Source organism: Athene cunicularia (genome assembly GCF_003259725.1).
Source record: "Athene cunicularia isolate RWA chromosome 3 unlocalized genomic scaffold, athCun1 chr3_part1, whole genome shotgun sequence".
In the NCBI taxonomy this organism is placed as follows: domain Eukaryota; kingdom Metazoa; phylum Chordata; class Aves; order Strigiformes; family Strigidae; genus Athene; species Athene cunicularia.
Window position 1 is genome coordinate 25,955,975 of NW_020799097.1, and position 21,471 is coordinate 25,977,445.

A 21,471-nucleotide genomic window follows, 5' to 3' on the forward strand; every position below is an offset into this window, starting at 1 on the left:
AGAGACAGATTGTAATCTGTTTTTTTCCCTTTCCCCATCATGCACAGTTGTATTTGCCAGTAGGTGTGCATCTCCTTTTGGCTAGTTGCCTGCAGGTCATACCATGTGCCTTGAGCTGAGTGATGGGGAGAGCAGGAACAAAACCAAATGCTCCAGCTTGAGTTCAGGTTGCATGCTCTGGGGATCAAGCAGAAGTTGAATGGCTGGGCCAGGGGCTTCTCCTCCTCTACCTGATTGCCCCTTTTATCCCACCATGTCTCCTGTGCAGCTGCAAGCTGAGTTGCTTAGTGCATGCAGTCTGGCTGCCAGGGAGCAGTGAGTGGTACAGGAATCTGTCCATGTGAGGGGAGGGGAAGTCAAGCCTTGCAGAAGACGGACTGGGAGATGGACCTAAAGGCTTTGGGAACTTTCAGAATATTTTGCATATGGCTGCATTTTATAGTGTAAGAAGGGAGGGCTTACATGCTGTTGTGTTGTAAAACAGTAAATGTGAAATACTCTAACAGCGGAGTGTTGTCTTCATAGTGAACAGACTGTTTCTTCAAAAAGCAGCAATTGATGAGCAGCCTAGTAGCTAATACAAAATGGCGGTGCTGTAAGCATGTATGTAGCTGAAGCATGATTAAAAAGAATTTAATGATTTTACTATATAGATAATATAGGAAAATAATAAAAAAGGTTTTTTTAATATGTGTTTTTTGTAACCTTGTTAAAATGCTTAAAATGTTCTCAAGCCCTGTAGCTGTTTAAAGTTGCAAATTGATGACTGGTAGGAGAGGGGCTAGGAGACAGGGATATTACCTGTTCTTTGACATAGAAGAAGCTTTAAAGTCTCTAAGTCACGTTTTTTTTTTCTTACAGTGATCCTCAGAATTTTCTGAGTCATGCTGGAGTCTGGGCATGTTTCCCTCTATGTGTATTTGCTAAATAGACTCTTGTTTTCCGCTACATATTCTCTTTTCCAGTATGTATTACATGAAAGTGAATAATTCTGCTGGAAGTCCTTGATTTGAATTAATATCTTCATAGGTTACCCGAAAGCTTTCCTGAATTACAGAATCTAACATGTCTTTCGGTAAATGACATCTCTCTGCAAGCACTACCTGAAAACATTGGGAAGTAAGTTTTTTTATACTTTATTACTATCTTAATTTATTTTCTCTTTATTGTTATGCCTCTTGTATAAATGACTTGCATAATTGTAAGTAATATATCTATAAACTTATTTAGAGGTCTGTGCTTATTTTTTATATCTTTCCACTCTGAGGGATCTGTTTAAGAAAAATCCCTTTGTATTTTCACTTGACGTTAACAGGCTAATGCAGAATTTGAATCGTGTGTGTATGTTTTGCATCTCTTCAATGGGATTGGGAATAACTTGGAAGTTTAGGTGCAAAATTAAATATGTATTTTGTGATGCAGATCTGACCTTTTGCTTTCCTTCTTTGTAGCAGCCATTGATCCATTATTGTGAACATGTCAGATAGCTTGCAGCTTAGCTCAAAACCAGACAGTTGTTGGCACAGGAACAGATGGGTAAAAGCTGACTGTGACTGGGATGGAAATTTGGAGGTTCCTAACTATAGGAGCAGTCTGGTTCTGAAAAAAAACTCTAGTGGGGGAGCTGTGGAGATGAAAACTCACTGAACGGCTCTTAAAATGAAATTTGATAAGCTTTTAAGATGTATTTGTTAACTCTGGAAGTAGAGCAGAGTTACAAGGACAGACTTCCAAAGTGGAGACACATGGAAAGTAAAGTGGGCATTGTTTATCTGTCTTATTTTGACTGAAATGAACATCCACACTTGCAGAAGGGAGTCTCTCCTCTTAGTGGAAAGAATGGTATCTCTTCGAAGGAGAAGAGGTAATTCCATGTCTCCTCACTTGAATATGTGAGAATGGCTGTGCTGGTTCAGAGCAAAGGCTCATCTAGCCCAGCTTTCTTCTACAGTTGCAGTAAGTAGATGCCTAGTGAGAATTAAGGAGAAAAGTGTGTGTTTGATTACTCCTCTTTCCATCTCCTGACTGTTTCTGGTTTGGAGGATTTCTTGAGCTTTGGATTTTGGTTTGTCTAAATGGTAACACGTAATGAATCTCTCTTCCATGTACTTGTCCAGTTTCTCCTTGGGCTTATGTAGGCATCTTTAGTATTCTCCTCTGGTAAATATCTGCACAGGTCTATTACCCATTGCATTGATTTATTGTTGTTTTTTTTTGAGCCTGACTCTACTTACCTTGCCTATGATCCATAGTATTGGAAAAGGCAAAGAGCAGCTGCCTGTGCACTTGACCTACCATCGATGCCTTTGTAGTGTTCTATCATATCCCCAGCTGCTTTTTTCCAGGGTGAAGAGTCTAACTTGCCCTTCCAGCTTTAGGAAGAGTCTTCAAAGAACTTAAGAAATCTGTGCTTTGACTCAGAAAAGGCTATAGTTTGTTACTTTTTCTGGGAAACATACCAATTTAGAGAATTTGAAATTTCTTGCAGCACCTGATTGTTCTTTATATTTTATTTCTTGCCCCCAACTTTTTTTTTTTTAAATTTTTTTTTAATTATTTGCACCTACCTTTATGGTTACCTTATCCTTAGTGTTCTAAGTTGCTGTGTACTGAACCACTTCCGTCTTTCTTCAGAAAACTACAGTAATTCAGATGTTAAGTCATGAGTATCAGTAGAGGCCTATTAATCTTGGCTGTCCTTTCATAAAGTGGAATATTTCTAACATGAATTCTTCGGGGAGTCAGCACAGTCCCTAACAGTAAAACCCAACTGTTTCTAAACAGAGGAGTCCTCCAGAAGGGATTGTATTATTAAGAACTCCTGCAGTGTTAGTCAAGTTCAGACCGGCATTGCTTTAGCCACTTCCCATGGGTACGAAAGCTGTCAGCTGGCACCACTCCATCAGCAGCAGAAGTGGAAAATGTCTTTTGAAACCTTCCGCAAGCACTAACAGGTACAGCTAATGTGCGCCCAGTGACTATGGCAAAGTCTTACCTAAAAATTGCATGGGCCAGGGCTTTTGTGACAGTCATCTTTTTCTGTAAAAGTTCACAAAACTTTTCATTCAGCTTTTTGCAGCACTGGCAACTAAGAACAGGCTTGCTCAGACTTTGCGGTTACTGAAAACCAAGGCCAAAAAATTTGGGATCTTGCCTGATTCTGAAAATTAATACAAGAAGCATGACAAGCTGAAACGATTCCCAAAACATGAGGTGGACTGCTGCTTTGCAGACAGTAGCTAGAAGAAGGTTGCTGCTGGTTTCCCTGAGAGGACTACAGTGGCTCTGGCTGCTTGCTTGTCCTGCCTGTCATTTGGTAGCGTGCGTGGGGATAGCCTCTGTTTTGGAGCAAATGACTAGAAACAACTTTGGTTAAAATGGAAATACCAGACACTTGCAAAGATGTCAATATGTGGAGCTGTGCAAGAATAAGGGTTAAAGGTTGCGTATTATTGATCCTAGAAGTCCAGGGAAATGCTGTGATACTATTTCAGCCCTACATGAGCTATTGCAGAACAGAGTGGTGTAACCTGTCCTCCCTCAAAGTCTGTATCTGATTCCTGATACTGAAGCTGAAAACCAGAGGTCCTCCCTTGCTTTGGGAAGAGCCATATGCTTGTCCTGGTGGTCTTGGTGAGTTCTCCTGGATGGCTAGTCTTTGATCTGGGAAGTGTTCCCAAGTTAGCTATCTAGAATATGAACACTGTATTTTTACAAAACAACTTTAATCTCATTAGTAGAAATTTCTACTACCAGATTTATGCTTAAAGAAACAGAGGCAAATGTGTGGGGCTGTTGCTTTTGGCTTGTTAGGTATTCACAGTATGTGGGAATATGGCAGTTGGAAAGTTGACGGTGAGCTTGGGCTAAAGATACAAGCTTTCCAGTTAGAAGAGTATTAACGTAACACTTGGAAAACTCATGAGATGTCCACCAAAAATGTAACTGTTCTTGAAGCCTCTTGGGGAATGTCTTGGTGATGGAGAGAATGGGATCCTGTCTGGTTCCAGTTGGAAATTATTGGGAGGTCTTGTTTGTAACCAGTTAGAACTGCAACCTGAGGTCCTTATGGGTCACTTACTTCTGAGTGAATTTTGTCAAATTTCTGGCATTAGATCTGTAAGTAATGGATGTGTTTTATTCAGTCTGGCTACCAACAAGTACAGCTTTCTTTTTTTTAGTTCACAGAATTTTAATCTCTGGTGGGTTAACCCTGGCTAGACACAAGGAGCCCACCAAAGCTGCTCTATCATTCAGCTTTGTCAGCTGGACAAGGGAGAAAAAATATAAAAAAAAAAAAGGCTTATGGGTCAAGATAAGGGACAGGGAGAGATCACTCGCCAATTACTGTCACGGACAACCAGACTTGACTTCGGGAAAAATAAATTCAATTTGTTACCAATCAAGTCAGAATAGAATCGAGAAGTAAAACCAAGTCTTAAAACCATCCCCCCTTTCTTCCTGGGTTCAGCTTCACTCCTGATTTTCTCTGCCTCTTTCCCTGCAGTAGTGCAGGGGGATGGGGAATGGGGGGTTTGGTCAGTTCATCACCTGTTGTCTCTGCTGCTTCTTTCTCCTCGGGTCAGGACTCCTCACACTCTTCCCCTGGTCCAGCATGGGGTCCCTCCCACAGGAGACAGTCCTCTATGAACTTCTCCAACACGGATCCTTCCCACAGGCTGCAGTTCTTCAGGAACTGTTCCAGCGTGGGTCCCCCATGGGGCGACAAGTCCTGCCAGAAAACCTGCTCCAGCGTGGGCTCCTCTCTCCATGGGACCACAGGTCCTGCCAGGAGCCTGCTCCAGCGTGGGCTTCCCACGGGGTCACAGCCTCCTTGGGGCATCCCCCTGCTCCAGCGTGGGGTCCTCCCCGGGCTGCAGGTGGGTCTCTGCCCCCCCATTACCCCCCAGGGGTGCAGGGCACAGCTGCCTCACCATGGGCTGCCCCACGGCCTGCAGGGGAACCTCTGCCCCGGTGCCTGCAGCACCTCCTGCCCCTCCTCCGGCACTCACCTTGGGGTCTGCACAGTTGTGGCTCTCACTTCTCTCTTTCGCTGAAGTTGCATTGTGTAGGTTTTTTTCCCCTTCTTAAATGTGTTACTGCAGAGGTGTTACTACTGTTGCTGATGGGCTTGGCCTTGGCTAGTGGTGGGTCCATCTTGGAGCCGGCTGGCATTGGCTCTGTCAGACATGGGGGAAGCTTCTAGCAGCTTCTCACGGAAAACATCCCTGTAGTCCCCCCTACTACCAAAACCTGTCATGCAAACCCAATACATCATCGTTTATTGCATGTGAATTTGATGGTGCATCTGACTGCCTTATGTTTGCTAAAAGCAGTGAAATGCTCTGTGGCTTCTCCAAAGGTTGTCTACCTATGGCCTTCGTTCTGTTGTCTGTTCTTTTCCCTCTGCACTTGCTGGGACCCAAAAAATGCTAGGAATTATAAAGTAATGCTAATTGTGTCTTTCTGGCTGAAGAGATAAAGTAAGGCTCTTAGAGGTGTTTGGATATGTTTGCAAATGCCTTACTGGAGTTTTTGTGTGTTTTGGATAATAATCCATGGTGTTATATGATAAAATAGGCTCAACCTATGTGCTCTGTATGAGATCTGTCAAATAGCAACCAAATATTTACTGGTAATTTGTTCTGCTACAGTCGAGCTTGATTTGGGAAAAACTCGAAGTCCCTGTGCTTGCTGCTGGTCTTCTGACCACTAGAGTATGTGGAAACTTAGGGAAATGTGCCCTAAATTCTTATGGTCTTGTACTCTTGTCTGGGAAACTGCCTAATACAACCAATGAAATCTCTAATTAATCTTTGTGTACTACAGTGATCAGTATGTACTTAGTTTCTCTATTTTATTTTTTTTTTTTTGAGCTACCCAGTTAAAGTCTTGTGGCACTGCAAATTTGCCCTATTGTCTTAAATCAGGAAAGCAACAAATGTAATGGCAAATATTTTCCAAACAGCAATACTTTTGAAGGTTACTTAGGAGGTTCTTCCTAATGGCAGATAATAGACATGAATTGCCTTGCAGTGAACCATTAGTGGAAGTGTGTCTTCCTCATGAATTCAGATATCCAGTCTGGTTTTTCACATGGCCTGATGTATGAGATGAATGCCAGTTTTCAGTTTCACTGTCGCAGGCCAGTATCTGAACTTGTTCAAGCCATTGAAATGTAGAGTTGCTGTTTATATTTTTACTGTGCCATTAAGAATTTTTCTGTATGAACCTTTTTTATTTTTCTTTTCCTTTGGGTCGCTAATGGGAATGTTTTTTAAGGGTGCCAGCTGGACATTTGAAGAACATAGACAAGGCCTCCCTTGAACATTTTGTCTTTCCTCTTGGTTGTGCATAGCTATACTCATTGTATGTCAGCTTTTCTTCTTCCATATGACCACTTCAGTCTGCTTATCCAGTGCTGGTATATGTGTTGAAAGTTCTCCCTTTTAGATGAAGCATTCTTCTTTTAAGCTCATGTATTGTTTTAGATGTGTGACACACTGCTTTAGGACTTGATGACAGACTAGATGTCTTAGTATTACCAGTGCTATTTTTTGTGTTTCTCAGTGATTTGTGTTCTCTTAACTCCTGAAGTTGTTGCTATCTGGAGTAAAACAGTGAATGCTAATACAGGTGAGATATTTTAGGTAATAATTAGGTGGGTGCAGCTTGGAGCAAGAGTTGTCCTGTTGGCTAGTTGAACCATTTGGAGAAACCAGTTACACAATTTAAGCAGTGAGTGGGAGTGTCTTTTACAGCATTTCTCAGTCTAATGAGAAGTCTCATTTCATTGCCTATTCTGCAGGACTGTGTGTGCCTGTGGAGCTGCCCAACAAGCAAGTATAACCTGTTTCTCCTGGCATAGGTAGCATTTAGAAATTTCCACTTGCTTCCAGGATTTTTTTTCAATACTTCCTTATTTGTGTAGCACCCAAAAACCAGGGCATGACTTTTTATTGAAATAAAAAAGTCAGAGTATTTGTATTAAGGGTATTTGGGTAAATCGGGCTGTTTTTCTCTAAGTCTTCCTAGGTCATACCTCACAGCAGTATGAATAATCTAATGTGTGTCTGTCCCCAGCACCTTCTCTGTCCATATATGTTCATTCTGTAGCATCGGCTTCAGGGTTAGTTCCCCCCCCCTCCCCAGCCCACTGTTATGTTGGCTTTTTACCAGGAAAGATTTGGGAATTTAGAGATCCATACAGTGCTCTCGTGGCTTAACGTCTACAGAGAGAAGAGAGTTTGTGTCAGCTTTGTATGTTTGTTTCTTTGTGGTTCTTAGGCTTGAATGAAGTTCAGGTACCTTCTTTGGAAAACCTTTTATGTGTGCCTCCAGTGTTTAAACTAGCATTGGACTCTCAGATAGGTTCTTCACAAGGAATTGGCCCTAGCCAAAAAACCAGTCATTTAAGCATGAAATATGTATTTGAAAAAGACGGTTATCTGTGAAACTCTGTGGGGACAACAAAATCAACGTTTCTTTAACAGCTGAAGCAAAGTGCAGAGCTTTACTACTGTGCTTTAATTTATGATCTAAGGCCTGCTGCCCATTAGCACACTAGACATCTATCTCATATCCAGTTTTTAGCTTTCACCATTTTTTCAGCAGTTTTGTCTGTGCCTGAAAAGGTAAAGATTACATCTTCTTTTTTTGGATGCCAATCTTTGAAGTATGAGATCATTACTGATTAGCAGGTAGAGTGTTTTGGAAGTTCCCTGTCTGAACTCCAGCACAGCAAATAAAGATTTTCTCAGCCATACACAATCTTTATTGTTCCCCCACTCTAAAATGTACAGATGGTCTCCTGCTTGGATATGATTTCCAAATTCTGAGGATTCAACGAAAGATCATAGTAATATCATGATTTGCAGTATCCCCATCATTCACAGCTTCCCCCCCTCCCCTTTTTTTCAGACATCTGCCCAGTCTGTGATGCAAGAAAGTAGAATAGTTTTATTTTAGGTTTAGAAACTTCTGATGTGGGGAGGGGTGAATTTCTTTAGGTGGGAAGGATATTCTTCTGATGCTGATGACTGATGAGTCTGGTTTACCCCCAAGCTGCAAGCAGGCTGAATGGATCTGTGGACCTTACCACTGAAAGGGAGTTACCAGGTAAGCAGAGAAATTTTCCTCTTCACATCTGCAGCTAGCAGGTAGAATGCTGGAATAGGCATTTCATTATGATAGTGAACATAACGAAAAGAATACAGCAAATGTTGCTGCACTTCGGAGCATTGTTTTGTGGAAAGATTTGTAATAGGCATGCTTTTCAAGAGTGGTGGAAACACAAATATCCAGAGATTTCATGTTGGAAAAACAAAGTCATTGAGCTTGGTGGTTTTTTAGATACATATGTGATTAATTTTAGAGGTTTTGAAGTTTTCAGCAACTTCTGAACTCAGAATCTTTAATATTGATCTGAATAGAAGTAGCTGGAGAATAAAAGGTATTCAGAGGCAAGGTTGATGTACTCAATGCAGATGATCCAGAAGCCAATCAGAATGGCATGCTTATTCTGATAATGGATTCCTGGGCCAGTCCTTGATTGTATTTTTCTTAGTGTATGCTAGGATGCCCCAAGTGTATACATCTAGTAGCATCATACAGAATGGCAAATTCTCTTAAAATTGCGTGGAACAAGACAATGTAATTCTGTTTTAAGGTTTAGCATAATAATGTCTGATTAAAATACTGTCTTACGTGATACAACAGAAATGATGGGGAGGCTTATCTTGCAAATACATGGAAGGAGAACTGTTTGTAGATGGTTTGGCTAGGCTGATATAAATAGTATTAAAAGCTCTCACTCTGACTTACCTGAATTTAGCATGATGAGTAATATTTACAGAGTTTGAGTAGGTAGGTTAATCACAGCTGTTTGCCAAATGGCAAAACTGAATGTTAAGGAACTCAAAAGTTTATTTCAGGAACACTGTTTAACAGTGTAGTAGTCACTGCAGTGCCCTCTGGCCTTTAAATAAGAGATGTTGCATTTTGTATGTAACACAAGGAAGAAGTATTTAACATATATTTAGCAATATATTTTTTTAAATAATGTAATACATTTTTTTTATTTGTGTTGCTGAAGATTGACGTTGCATGAGTGGAATGGAAGATATTTTGTAAATGAAATTTGCTGTAATAATGAATCGGTTTAGTCTCCCCAGCCTGTTGCACTAATCTTGATAAGGTAACTGGAGAATGTTTAGTTAAAGCTTTCAAAAGTTAGCAAGCTGAGCTGTAATTACAAATCTCTCTCTTCTTAATGATGCCTTTTGAAGGTCATAGGGAGTTTGGTGTTCATGTCCATTTTTTTGAACCATGCACATTTTTGTGTGTGTGTGTGAGAGAGTGCAACTCTCAGCAACTTGAAAACCAAGCTTATGTAGAAAACTAGTCTTAATTAGCAGCTTAGACTACCTCTATTATAAATTTAGGGAATTCATTGGCCATAAACTGCAGAACTTTCCTCTGTTTTTAAAATTTGGATGTAATTTGTACTACTGGCTGTCTGTTTAGTCTTTCCTCCAGTTAATGGCTGATAAGATACTAATGTTTTTTATCCTTCTGTTATCACTTGTGGAAGATCTGTAGCTTTTTACAAGCCAATTAATGGCATTGTCATTCAATTCAAGTCATTGTCATTTCAATTCAATTCAAGTAACTGGCTATGCAAATGCTCTTTCTCTGACTTTCAGTATCTTTGCAGTTTAAGTCTAGAATGACAGAATTATCAACTTTACTTTCTTTTGTGGCTATTTAAAATCAGTCTTCCAAAGAAGGAGTATTTTCCCCTCATAATTTGTGTCTGCTTTTCCCAGCTCTGTAGAAAGTGGCAAATATTAGGCATATAATCCGTACTTTCAGATTTTCTTACTAGAATTGTTCTCACTAGAATACTGTCCTGTTTGTCAAACTCTGAAAGTGGACTGCTAAGGAAAGCCTCATGTGCCTTTCCCTTACACATTAGATATCTAAACTACAGAGGAAAGGATAGTGTTTAACTTAGACAAAAGTTGCTACAAGTTGCTTTACTTCCAAAAAAGAGAAGGGGGAATGCTCTCAAAGATGACTTCTGGAAGAATGGTTTTTAACACTACTGGTGAGACATAATAACAGTTTCATCAAAACTAAATCTAGTTACCTTGCTGTGCAGTTTTTACAACATCTCTTACATTCCAAGGTAGAACTGTAGGATTTAATGTGTGTAAAAGTAGTTTACTTTGAAATGGTTAAATGCCCTTATTTAAGAAATTAATATTTCCGGTGATTTCTGGCTCATGTAAGTTTTTGGGATTCAGTATGGTGTGGGCTTAAGGTCTCTCTCTTTAAATTCTATTAGAGTAATCTTACAAAAATTAATTAGTGTTCTTCTTCATCATTCACACTGTAAAACAGGTTTCTATAACCAAAGGGTAATCAAACAAAGAGGCAGAAGACTGGTTAAAACTGACATTTGATAAAAAAAAAATGCTTTAAGCTTAAGCTAGATTTTTTTGTGTAATATTCTTCTCGAGAAAAGGAAACTAAATGCAATTCTCTACTATTTGTAGGCTACTGTATAACGGATATGAATTTTAAGGTTCTTTCATGATAATTTTGTCTAATTATATGGCAGCATTAAGCAGTAGTTGGAAGGAAAATAAGCATGTTATGCTGAACATTTTAAAAAAGGAGGGCAGAATGCATACCAGGAGCATATAGACTATGAATTGCATGGTTATATGTTAACAGAACCTTAGGAAATTCAGGAAGCATAATCCTTCCTTGTAAGGTTAGTATTGCTGCATTGGAAATGACCCTACACGAAAATCATCATGGAGCTGGTTGTTCAGACAGAGGGAGGATAGGGTCCTGGTGGGTATAGTAACTGTGTGTGGGTGAAATAAGGCAAACTCAGGGAAGAACTGAAGTGATAGTTAACTCTGGAAAGGGATGTATGCTACAGAAACTTTTGAAACCACTGAAGTTTAAGCACCCAATTTCATAGAGTCATGGAGTGGTTTGGGTTGGGAGGGACCTTCAGAGATCATCTAATCCAACCCTCCTGTAGTAAGTAGAGACATCTTTCATTAGATTTGGTTGCCCAAAGCCCCATTCAGCCTGGCCTTGAACACTTCCAGAGAGGGGGCATTCACAACTTCTCTGGGCAACCTGTGCCAGTGTGTCACCACCCTCATAAAAAATTTCTTCCTCATGTTCAGTGTAAACCTACCATCTTTCAGTTTAAAACTTGTCCCTCGTTCTGTCCCTGCAGTCCCTGGTAAAAAGTCTGTTTCCATTTTTCTTATAAGCCCCCTTTATATATTGAAAGGCTGCAATGAGGTCTTCCTAGAGCCTTCGCTTCTCCACGCTGAACCTTTCTTCATAGGAGAAGTGTTTCAGCCCTTAACATTTTCATGGCCTTTTCCTGCTCCAACAGGTCCATGCCTTTCAGGATTCATTTGGCATAGGAGTTGGAGTTTGGAGACTCAACTTTTCAGGCTCTTTCTGTAGTCAGTGAAACAGTCAATGAGGAGAGGGTGAGAGAAAGAGACTGCTTTTGGGAGTGACTTGGAACAGGAGCCTGTCCCAAAGGTGTATACTATACCGTTGAATACTTACGGTCTGAGTAAGTGGCATTTTGAGAGCTGTCTGATTAACCCTGTAATCTCATCCAGGATAACTAGGGATCATGTCTCCGTTTCTTTTATCTTTTTTTTTTTTTAAACTGCTGTTCATGTTCTACCTATGGCAGTGAGTTTCTGTTGTCCACAGTTACCTGCTTTTTGGAAATGGTTATTTTGTAGGGCATGTAGCTATTGATAATCTCTTTGCAGTTAACTGATTAACCCTGTCGTTTCCTGGGGGTAAAAAGGCTGCTAAATGTCAGGCTTTCAATGAATTGTCAGTCTGCAGGTAGAAGCCTTTTGGGATGGGAGTAACTTAATAGGATCCTGTCAGATGAATGACTGGTCACCTAACTGGTGTGTCCTGGAGAGGATCATACATGTTACTGATAGTTTTATTCAGTCAGTGGGGTTGGGCTGCTATATATTTAAACATGGCTAGTTTCATGCATTTTGTATGCTGTTGTCAAGAGTACCACAGTTAACCCTCTCATCACTTGGAAGACCCTTGATAAAAAGGAAGACTTCTGCACAAAAAGGAGAATGAATTGCATAAACTCTCTTCCTTCCTAGTCTAGTGTCATGCTGAGTGTTTCAAAGTGTACGTGCTGGGTAGAGATGCAGGGGCAGGACATTATCAGTAATCTTTAGATTCTGGCCCAGCAAGCTGAAGTCCTTTGGAACTGGTGGAAGTAGCCAGAATACAGACTTTGTGTTGCATTTCTGTATGCATCATCCTTGGACTGTGTTCTGTAGCCATGGCTACTGCTGCATAAAAAATACAATACCAGATCAAATTCAGAATCTATACTGTGTTCTCACCTTAACCATCATTATTGTGTAGGACCTTCACTTGTGCTGTATAAATATGGAACCCATGCCCATGCTTCTGTCTTACCCTTCTCTTTGCAGTCTTACAAATGTGAGAAAAAGATCTCTATGCATTGCTTTTACCCAAATTACATTTGGGATTTTGCATTCCCCTAACCAGCTGAAACTTGCTGGAAAGGGTGCATTTGGGGCCATGCAGTTCTGCAGGTGTTTTAGATCTTTACCTCTTCCAACTCTGCTCCATTGTTTCCCAAAGCCTGACTTCGTGTCTTGCATGCTCAGCAGTGCTGTGCTCTTGACATAAGGTCAAAATATGTGAGACTTTCATTACACAAATAAGAGAAGGCTGTTGTCCAGCTTTTATTGGACTAAGCACTTTTAGCTTTGATAATAGTCCTTTTGTCATCTATCTTCCTACTGTTTTTTTTTTTTTTTTCCATGTTTCTTTTTCCACCTTTACGTTTTTAATTTCATTTTCACAAGAAAACAGCACGTGGCCCAGTGCTTTCCTCAGAAGCCTTTGCTGGTGTACCCCAAGGGCTTGAGTGCTCACAGTCCTCTTGCAAGCTGTGTGGGGATAAAATGGGCCAGATAATGGGTCTGTTGTCACTCTTAAGGCTTTTTGTCTCCTTGATTACAGGAATGATACAGCTGTCCCTGAGAAAGTTAAAGTACTAGGATAACTCCTCTCAGTTTTGTATTTTTTAACTTTACAAGACTGAGTAGGTTTAATGTATGTTGTACGCTGAAAATACTGTAATCTCATCCAGGATAACTAGGGATCATGTCTCTGTTTCTTTTATTTTTATTTTTTTTATTTTTTATTTTTTTTTAACTGCTGTTCATGTTCTACCGATTGCAATGAGTTTCTGTTGTCCACAGTTACCTACTTTTTGGAAATGGTTGTTTTGTAGGGCGTGTAGCTATTGATAATATCTTTGCAGTTAATTTAAAGAAAAACAGACTTGCTTTGGAAGAAGAACATGCTTTGGTTCTGATGTTAGCGACTGGTTCCAGTCTTACCTTTATTTTGGAGGAGACAACCACGGTTGACATGAAGGAGTATTTGTGGTGGTCCCTAGGTGTATCTTATTCTGTAGACCATGTTGGCTTGAGAGTTTCTCTCAAATCCTAACAGAAGTGTTCAGGAAAGACACTTCCAGCAGTTATGGACTGCATTGTTGTTATTAGATTAGTTTTGTTCTTGATTATTGATTTCACATTTATTCTCGTTCTTCTAACTCACATGATGAATACGCATTTTTATAGTTATTCAGTGCTGTACCTAAACTGAGTGTATCTGGTTCATACCGAAAATGACATTTTTAGCCATGTTGTACCTTTGAATTTTACTCTGTTCCACCCTTACACCAGAAATCACCTGGAATGCTGAGATGAAAAACTTTGAAATTATTTCAATTACTGCATCCTTCATCTGGTTTACCTTGTGCTCAGTAATTTCACACAGATGCTTAGTGCTTGGGGTGTGTGTGGTAGCTTTTGTGGTGAGAATTATTACAATATTAATGCTTTTTACAAGTTTCTGGAAATAGCTTCTTATGATAGTAGTCTTGGAAGAGCACTTGAAAGTTTGTGGGTTTTGTTTTGTTTTTCTTTCCCTTTTAGAATATAGATGACATTTTGTACATTTTCTGTTGGGTTTTTGGGGGAGTTGGAATGGCTTCTTTGTGCTGGAGAGCTACCTGCAGTGCTCTACAGTCCATTTCTATTTCTAAATGCAGTTGGTGAACAGCCACTGGCAGAACTGTGTCTCCTGTCTGAGTAGACTGGATTGCTGTTGCCTTTGTGTTTTATGGGTTGAAACAAGTAACCCCCCCCATGACTGGTTTTCTCTCCTAGATAAAGATTATGATTAGGAAAAAATTTGGAAATCGTAATGTATGGCTTCTTTTAGTTCCTTTCAAAAACTTCACAAAGACTCTTAACTAACAGCGCATCCATAAAATTAAGGACAGAGAGAAAAGAATAAATGTATTGCATTTAGTATATTATGAAGAATCTTTATTTGAGAAGAGGAAAAATTACACTTTCTGAATAGAATGTTATTATATCAGCAAACAGAAAAATAGCATGAATCTAGGATTTTTCCTAGAAATCTAGGATTTTTCTTGCAAATGATTGAAAATCCTGTCTCTTAACATACGTCAAAAGCAGAAAAATGTTGGCGAACATACAGTGTGTTAAGAACCTGTTGGTAAATTTAAGAATTACGCCTCTGCTCTGTAATGAATCAGAGATTGGTGCTTCAATACATCAGCATGCCTTTTCCATTTTTGCCTGCTATTCTGTAATGTAACTGTTATGTTTTCCCATTTTAAATTGCAGCACATGGGAACAACTTCTGTAACTAGTTGAAATTTAATGAGCCAAACGTTTCCTCTCATTTTTCTGGTGTCTCTTTCAGATGGATACACCTTAAACATAGTATCTCAATCTAAGGGAGCAGCTTTGCTGGTGTTAACTTTATAGACTTAGTCTCTATTTTACATTACATGATGGGAAACTTTGTTGCCTGTTGGGGTCCACTTGGGTTTGGACTCAAGACTTTGGAAGAAGTAGAAAGGTTAGATTAAAGGGGTGGAGGGCAGTGTCTTTATTTTGGTTCAGGATAGAGTTGCATTTGTGAGCATTCTGTAAGTGAGAATAGCCATAGAATAAAGCATTGCTCCTCCAGAAAGCTGTATCGTTGAAGACGCAAACATAATCCTGTAGGTAGCTGACCCCCAGAAGAAGAGAATGTCAGTCTCCAGAAGGCATGGTACATGGTTGGACGCAGACAGCTGTTGGTGGGTATCCACAAGGGCACAGCTACTCAGTGAGTCCCCATAGCACTGCTAGCTTGGGCAATATAGATGCCTTCCTTGTGCCTTCTTGGTAGTTGCACTGGCCTGGGTGTTTAAGGGGATTTATTCTATGTTGGATTAGGTATTTGCGTTACCTTTTTGCTGGGTTATTTTAAAGCAGGATCAATTTCCTGAGTTGATTCACTGGTCTGCCCCAGTTTAATTATATGATGAGGCTGGTTAAGATGGTGGTTCCCAAAGTCTTGCTGTTGAATGTGGCTTTGCTGACAAAGATTTCTGTTTAACCATGGCTGAAGTGGTGTCTGATGTAAGAAGAGAAAATAAGAGATTGCACCATTTTACTCATCAACATTTCAATGTGATGGGGAGGGAGATACAGAGGTGCGGGGTGATCTGTAAACACAAGATTTGAAGGCAGCTTGATGGTGTGTGCATCTGTTTTGTGTTCTCCTGGTAAAAGTGAATCTTGGGCCCCACCTAATACAGGCTTGAAGAGAAAGTGCAAAATTTAAGGGAAGATTGGAATAGGTTTCTAGAAGACATGTAAACAAATATGTAATGGCAGTCTGTGGGTGGCAATGTGAGTATGAGCAGACCCATGTTTCTCTCAGAGAGAAACAGTTCTCCATCACCCCTTCCCTCTTCCCCTCCACTGGATTGGTTTCCATGAGGATGTCAGATACTGTGTCCCATCTTGGCTTGTATTTTATAGTGTTAAAATTTTTGTGTGAGAGTTTTCTCTTGTGTCGTTGGAAAGATGGCTTCCTTATTACTTAATTTTTGTCAAATGATTGTGAATTTCAGAAGTTATTCTCACTTATCTTTTAACTGGATTTGTAATAGGCTTCTACTAAAATATTTTCACCTATATGGGATGTTTTAACTGTATTTCTTCTGGAGGAATACAGAACCCATTGGGTAATACATGCTTATTTTAAAAGTTGGAGAGGACTGCTGAGACTAATCAAAGCTCCTGTGAGATTTCATTCACTGTTTTCTGCATGCAGTGCAAAATAGGTGCTTAAAATAAGGATCTATTTATCAGACACCATCTAAAGTCAATCATGAAAAATCTTCTTTCCCTTTTAATAACTCATTACATCAGTTAGGTTGCTTTCACTGCTTTGATAGCTGTATTGGAGTCACAACATGAAGGTTTTTCTTCAGTTTTATACAAGTTACCAGCTGCTTTTTTACTTGGGCTAACTAATGACCCCATAATTCAGTATGTTAGTATTGTTTCAAGTGAAAAAATACTTCAATTTTATGTGGTCTGGGTACATGGGCTTGGTTTTTTTTTTTTTCTAAAGTGTACAAACAAAAATGTTTTGGGTTTAGATTTAACATATGTTTCAAATTTGGTGGAATTTCTTTTTTAATCTAGATGTTAAGTCTTAGCACACTCTCCTCCTTCCCTGCACATCAGGGCAGAACATATTGTCTTGTAGGAAACTACTTATTTGCAGTCACTGTATCTGATTTTTATTTTTCCCTGGGACGCTGAAGGATTAGAGCAGATTATAGTGTTGGGATAATGCCTGACTCCTTGTGTTCCATTTAGTCATAAATAAACCCCTGAAAAATCTGAATGTTGCTATGGTGATGTTAGTAAAAGCCTGGGATATGGAGTAAGTGAGCTGCTTAGAAGCATAATGTCACTTACAGTAATGAACATGCCATTGTTAGAACAGTGATGGATTTACCTGATGCTCTGTAACTTTGATAGTCCACGCCAGATTCTGAAACTGAGTAAGTAAATGCAAATCATATGACTATGCTCTGTTCAGTAACTTGCTATTACTGACCTTTTAACAAATGGAAAGTTGTGTTTTGTCTGTTTACTTTCTAGCTTTAATGGGTTAAAGTATCACAGAGAAATAAGCAAAAACTTCCAGTATTTGCATCCTGCCTTTCACATGATGGTCTGGTTGAATTAAATCAACAACAACAACAACAACAAAAAAGCTCACAGCAATTTTGTTTTAAACTGTGTAAACACCCACTTTTCTGAAAGTGTGGAATATAAAATACAAAATAGTAAGCTGGCATTAAAATGTGGGGGTTTGTTTTTGTTTTTTTTTTTAGTCTTTATAACCTGGCTTCACTGGAACTTAGAGAAAATTTGCTGACATATTTACCTGAGTAAGTGACATTTCATGTGTTTGATTATTTTAACATAAAATATTCTTATTCTTAAAATCTGCTACCATATGAAACCGAAGGACAGCTAGAAAAAATACTCAGTGCCTATTGACAGCATGTATGAGATACAGCTTTGTTTTAGCAACACCTAGTTATATCCATTACTTCTGGCTGTCCTTACTTAATAGCAGGAGCCCACAGTCTGTGTTGACTGGTTTTGCTTAATAAAATATTATTTATAATATACAGCTGCACCAAACATTTCTTCCTGCTCGCACTGAACAAGCAGATCAGCAGTGGGAGTGGTGGCTTGGGTTGTTCTCATGCTGAAATTTCGTAACTGTGAAAGTAGGGTAGTAGGTCTCAGAGATTTCCACTCTAGACCTTCATAGCATTTAAATAAGCATTTGTGTTCAGGACTAAGTAACCAAAAGCTTCCAAAACCTGGAGATCAAAACCTTGGTGACAAACTAGGCCTACTGATGTCTGAAGTCTGAATCTACCCACCCTGATTTGGGGGAAAAAAAAAAAAAGATGCCTAGATGTCTCTGTGCTGACTGTATTGTGGCAGAGGAATTGGTGGTCTTTTGTAAGAATAATTTGGTATCTTATATTTTGGCTGCCTGGAAGAAGCCTGTTCTTTCTCTAGTGAAGGAGTTTCCTTCCTTCACTACCAGGCTGCTTCTTGCAAGAGTTTTGGTGACTCCTGTTCTGCTTGTTTAGATAATTTAATAGATACTGTAATAGTTTTAACCTATTTTAATCAGAATCTCTTCCTCAGTTGCTTTGGGGTCCTTTTTTTCCTGTCAGTCTACACAATACCTTGATTGCAGCTGTTTATAGCTGAGAGCCACAAGGCACTTTAAATGTCAGCAGTCAGAAGATATGAATTGCTAGCTAGGTTTTGCCATTGGTGTCAGAACGAAGCTATCACAAATGTTGGCAATTATATTGCTCCTGGAAAATTCTAACTGTCAGGAATGTAGCTGGTGAGTCTCACTGGCTTTTGTGCTACTTTGGCTTTGGTGAAGGGAAGCAAGAACTCTACAACAGACTGCTTCTGAAGTAGAAGGATGGCCCTCTGTGTCTGTTTATGTTTAGGGATCTTCTTTTACATACTTTTGAGCTTCTCTCTGTTTGCATCCTCAAATCCAACCTGAAATACTTGAGAAATGGATGGATCATGTTGAGAAAACAAATGATGGATTTATTGAGTCTCGACTCACACTGTTACATGTGATCACCATGGGGAATTTTTATCCCGTTGTGTAACTGTAAATTCCCCGTAAAAGTAAATCTAACCAAGTATATTAAACTGTGTGGCATTGTCTACCCCAAGGGACTGATGGTTAAAGTAAATAATAATAATGATTTGATTGCCTATACTAAGTTTTAAGCTTCAAGGGCATACAGTTACACTGACAAACCAAATTATTTTTTCAGTAAGATACTATGTAGATAGTCTGTGCCCAGTAAAATAACTGTCTGTCTGCAATACATTGTAATCTGAAATAAAAATTTCAGTAAAATGAGCTCATTCAAATACATGGAGTTTCTGTTGGTTTAGTCTGATGTGGTTTTGTTTTGACTTATCTCATCTCACAGATCACTTGCCCAGCTGCAGCGACTAGAAGAACTTGATTTAGGAAACAATGAACTTTATCACTTGGTAAGAGAACATGCCACTGAAAGTGCATGTTGGTCTTGTTTTACACATCATTTAGATTAAAAAGGTTGTATAATAGGATGTCCAAAATTGGAGAATGAAAAATGTATGGAGGGAGAGTCTTTTCATACATACAGATGAATTCTGGAAGTGAGTTGATGCTTCCCATATCTGCTTAGTCTTCCTCAGCACAATATTACTTTATCCAAAAAACTGCAGCTGATCTCTAGAAAATGAGAGCACTGCACTGACTTTTTCTGCAGAAAGAAAAAGAATTGGAAGAGCACAAACTCCTGTCTGCCCTTGCAGTTAGAATGAACACATGGGCTTCTGTAGGGAGATGGATGGGCTAAGCACAGACAAAAGCTCAGCTGAGCAAAGTGGGAATCTTTGAGAGAGGACTGAGGCAAACTTTTGAGGATGGCAGTGTCTGACATTGTGGCAGAAAGAGCTACCAAAAGATATCTGTCTCTTAAGATGACTCAATTAAATGTTGGATTTGCAGTAGATTAAGAGTGTGCATGCAGTTTGTTAGTGCATGTCAGGTAAAGCATGGTAGTTTGTTAAGCTATAATAATTAATTGGTATGATGAAGTTCCCAAGTGCTTAGAGTCACCTTTGCTGCATTTAACCGTGGTCCCTCTATAAATAGTGCTTGGAGTGAGGATTGGTTTACTCAGATTGTAGTTATGGGGTAGCCATTTGGTTTTTCCTTGAAGCTCCTATGCTACTTAACATTATACTTTTTATATTATAGCCAGAAACAATTGGTGCACTTTTCAATCTTAAAGACCTCTGGTTGGATGGAAACCAATTAGCTGAGATACCTCAGGTAAATGTGAGCTCTAATGGTACTGTTTTGAAGATACTTTTAAAAGAAAACCTTTTCATTCATATCTGTAGGGAGGTGATTGAAAATTGAATAGTTTTCACAGTTCACTTTGCCTGGGTTTGGTTTTGGATGTGTAAGGATTTTCTCTTAATAAGATCCTCTGCAAGGGATTGTACACAATATCCTATGTTGTCAGACATTTTTCTTTTAAGCATTTTGGCAAAGCAATTATTTCCTAACAGGCACATTGTTCACGTTATAGTATGACACATCCTCTGTTTACAGCCCTGGCCCAATGATCAGGGAGCCACTAGTTGGCTGAGCTAACCCTCACCTTTTGTATCTATCTAAATTGCAGTTTTGACAGTTTTGAAGATGATTTTTTTTTTTTTTTTTTTTTTTTTGGCTAACATCCTCTTCCATTCAAATAGAGTGGTTGGAAGAAGTACAATAATAGAACTGTTGCCATAAATGGAAATTTTGATTTATTCAGGCAACTTCCCCATCTGAACATCAGTCATGGGATGAGGGACCTTAGCATCTAAAGCTTACAGCATTCTGAATTCCCTTTCTTAAGAACTGTGATAACATGTGGGATGGTTTCTTTTCCCTCTTTTTCCTTTAGAGCCAAGTCAAAATCCATTTTCTCCTTGTTCCTTGAGCAGATTGCTGTTGTTTGCTGTATTGATCTCATTGTCAACAGTGTAACTTGGAAATCAGTTACAGTTTAGTGGGCTTTGTTGACTTTGTTGTGGGCTTAGCCTAATAATTTTTTAAGTAATGTAGTTAAACACTGATAATAATTCATAAAATGTCAAATGTGACTTCAGCAGCTGTTTTCATTGAAGCTGGCCATTACTGTGTATTTCATCTAATGTCCAAAAATATGAGCTTGTAGGGTAAAGGGTGTTTAATGAAAGATCCTCTTGAGAGGCAAACATTTCCAAAATAAAAGGACTGATCGTGTGAGTTAGGATCAAGGCCGTCACTGTATGAAAATTTCATATGTGTAAAAGTATATAATTACATATATGTAAAAGGCCACTTCTGTCCCAGCCATTCTGTTCTCTGAAAGATGATTTGGATGACTAAACAATTTGGATGATTCAAATGAGAACTGCTCTAGAGCATGTATAGGGGTGTCTGTGTACATGGGGAATGGGAGGGTGCTCTGATGGTAATAGGGACAATGATATTTCTCTGTCAGACTTTTGAGCTAATTGGTGGATTACCACTGTAGAAAAAATAAGTAATCATTAATAATTGTAGATTATGGCAGTATAAATTGGCAGTTCAAGTATGCTTGCTAGAGCAACACTCCCAATTCCTCTTTCTACATTGGTTGCAGTTGGGAGATGTGAAGATATGAAATCCCTGGATGTCATGGCATGTTGATTTATCAGCCAGGAGAAACTAATCCTAATTTGCCTAGGGTTAATTGGGAGGGGCAGGCTTTAATTACGTGGAGGTTGATAATCTGTAGTTCTGAAAAAAAACAACTTTGCACTCTTTCCTTGAGGAAAACTCCAGTTTTGGCTCGTGCTTGCCTGGGTTTACTCA

General features: G+C 39.2%; 1 protein-coding gene across 1 annotated transcript in view; it reads left to right on the top strand.

Moving 5' to 3' along the window:
• LRRC1 (leucine rich repeat containing 1) overlaps positions 1 to 21,471 on the top strand; it is a 119,881-nt gene that overhangs the window by 78,568 nt on the left and 19,842 nt on the right. The window contains exons 4-7 of the mRNA XM_026844116.1: positions 1,030 to 1,119; positions 17,357 to 17,413; positions 19,019 to 19,082; positions 19,837 to 19,911. Of these exons, the coding sequence (XP_026699917.1) occupies positions 1,030 to 1,119; positions 17,357 to 17,413; positions 19,019 to 19,082; positions 19,837 to 19,911 (286 nt within the window). The remainder of the gene's footprint in view (positions 1 to 1,029; positions 1,120 to 17,356; positions 17,414 to 19,018; positions 19,083 to 19,836; positions 19,912 to 21,471) is intronic.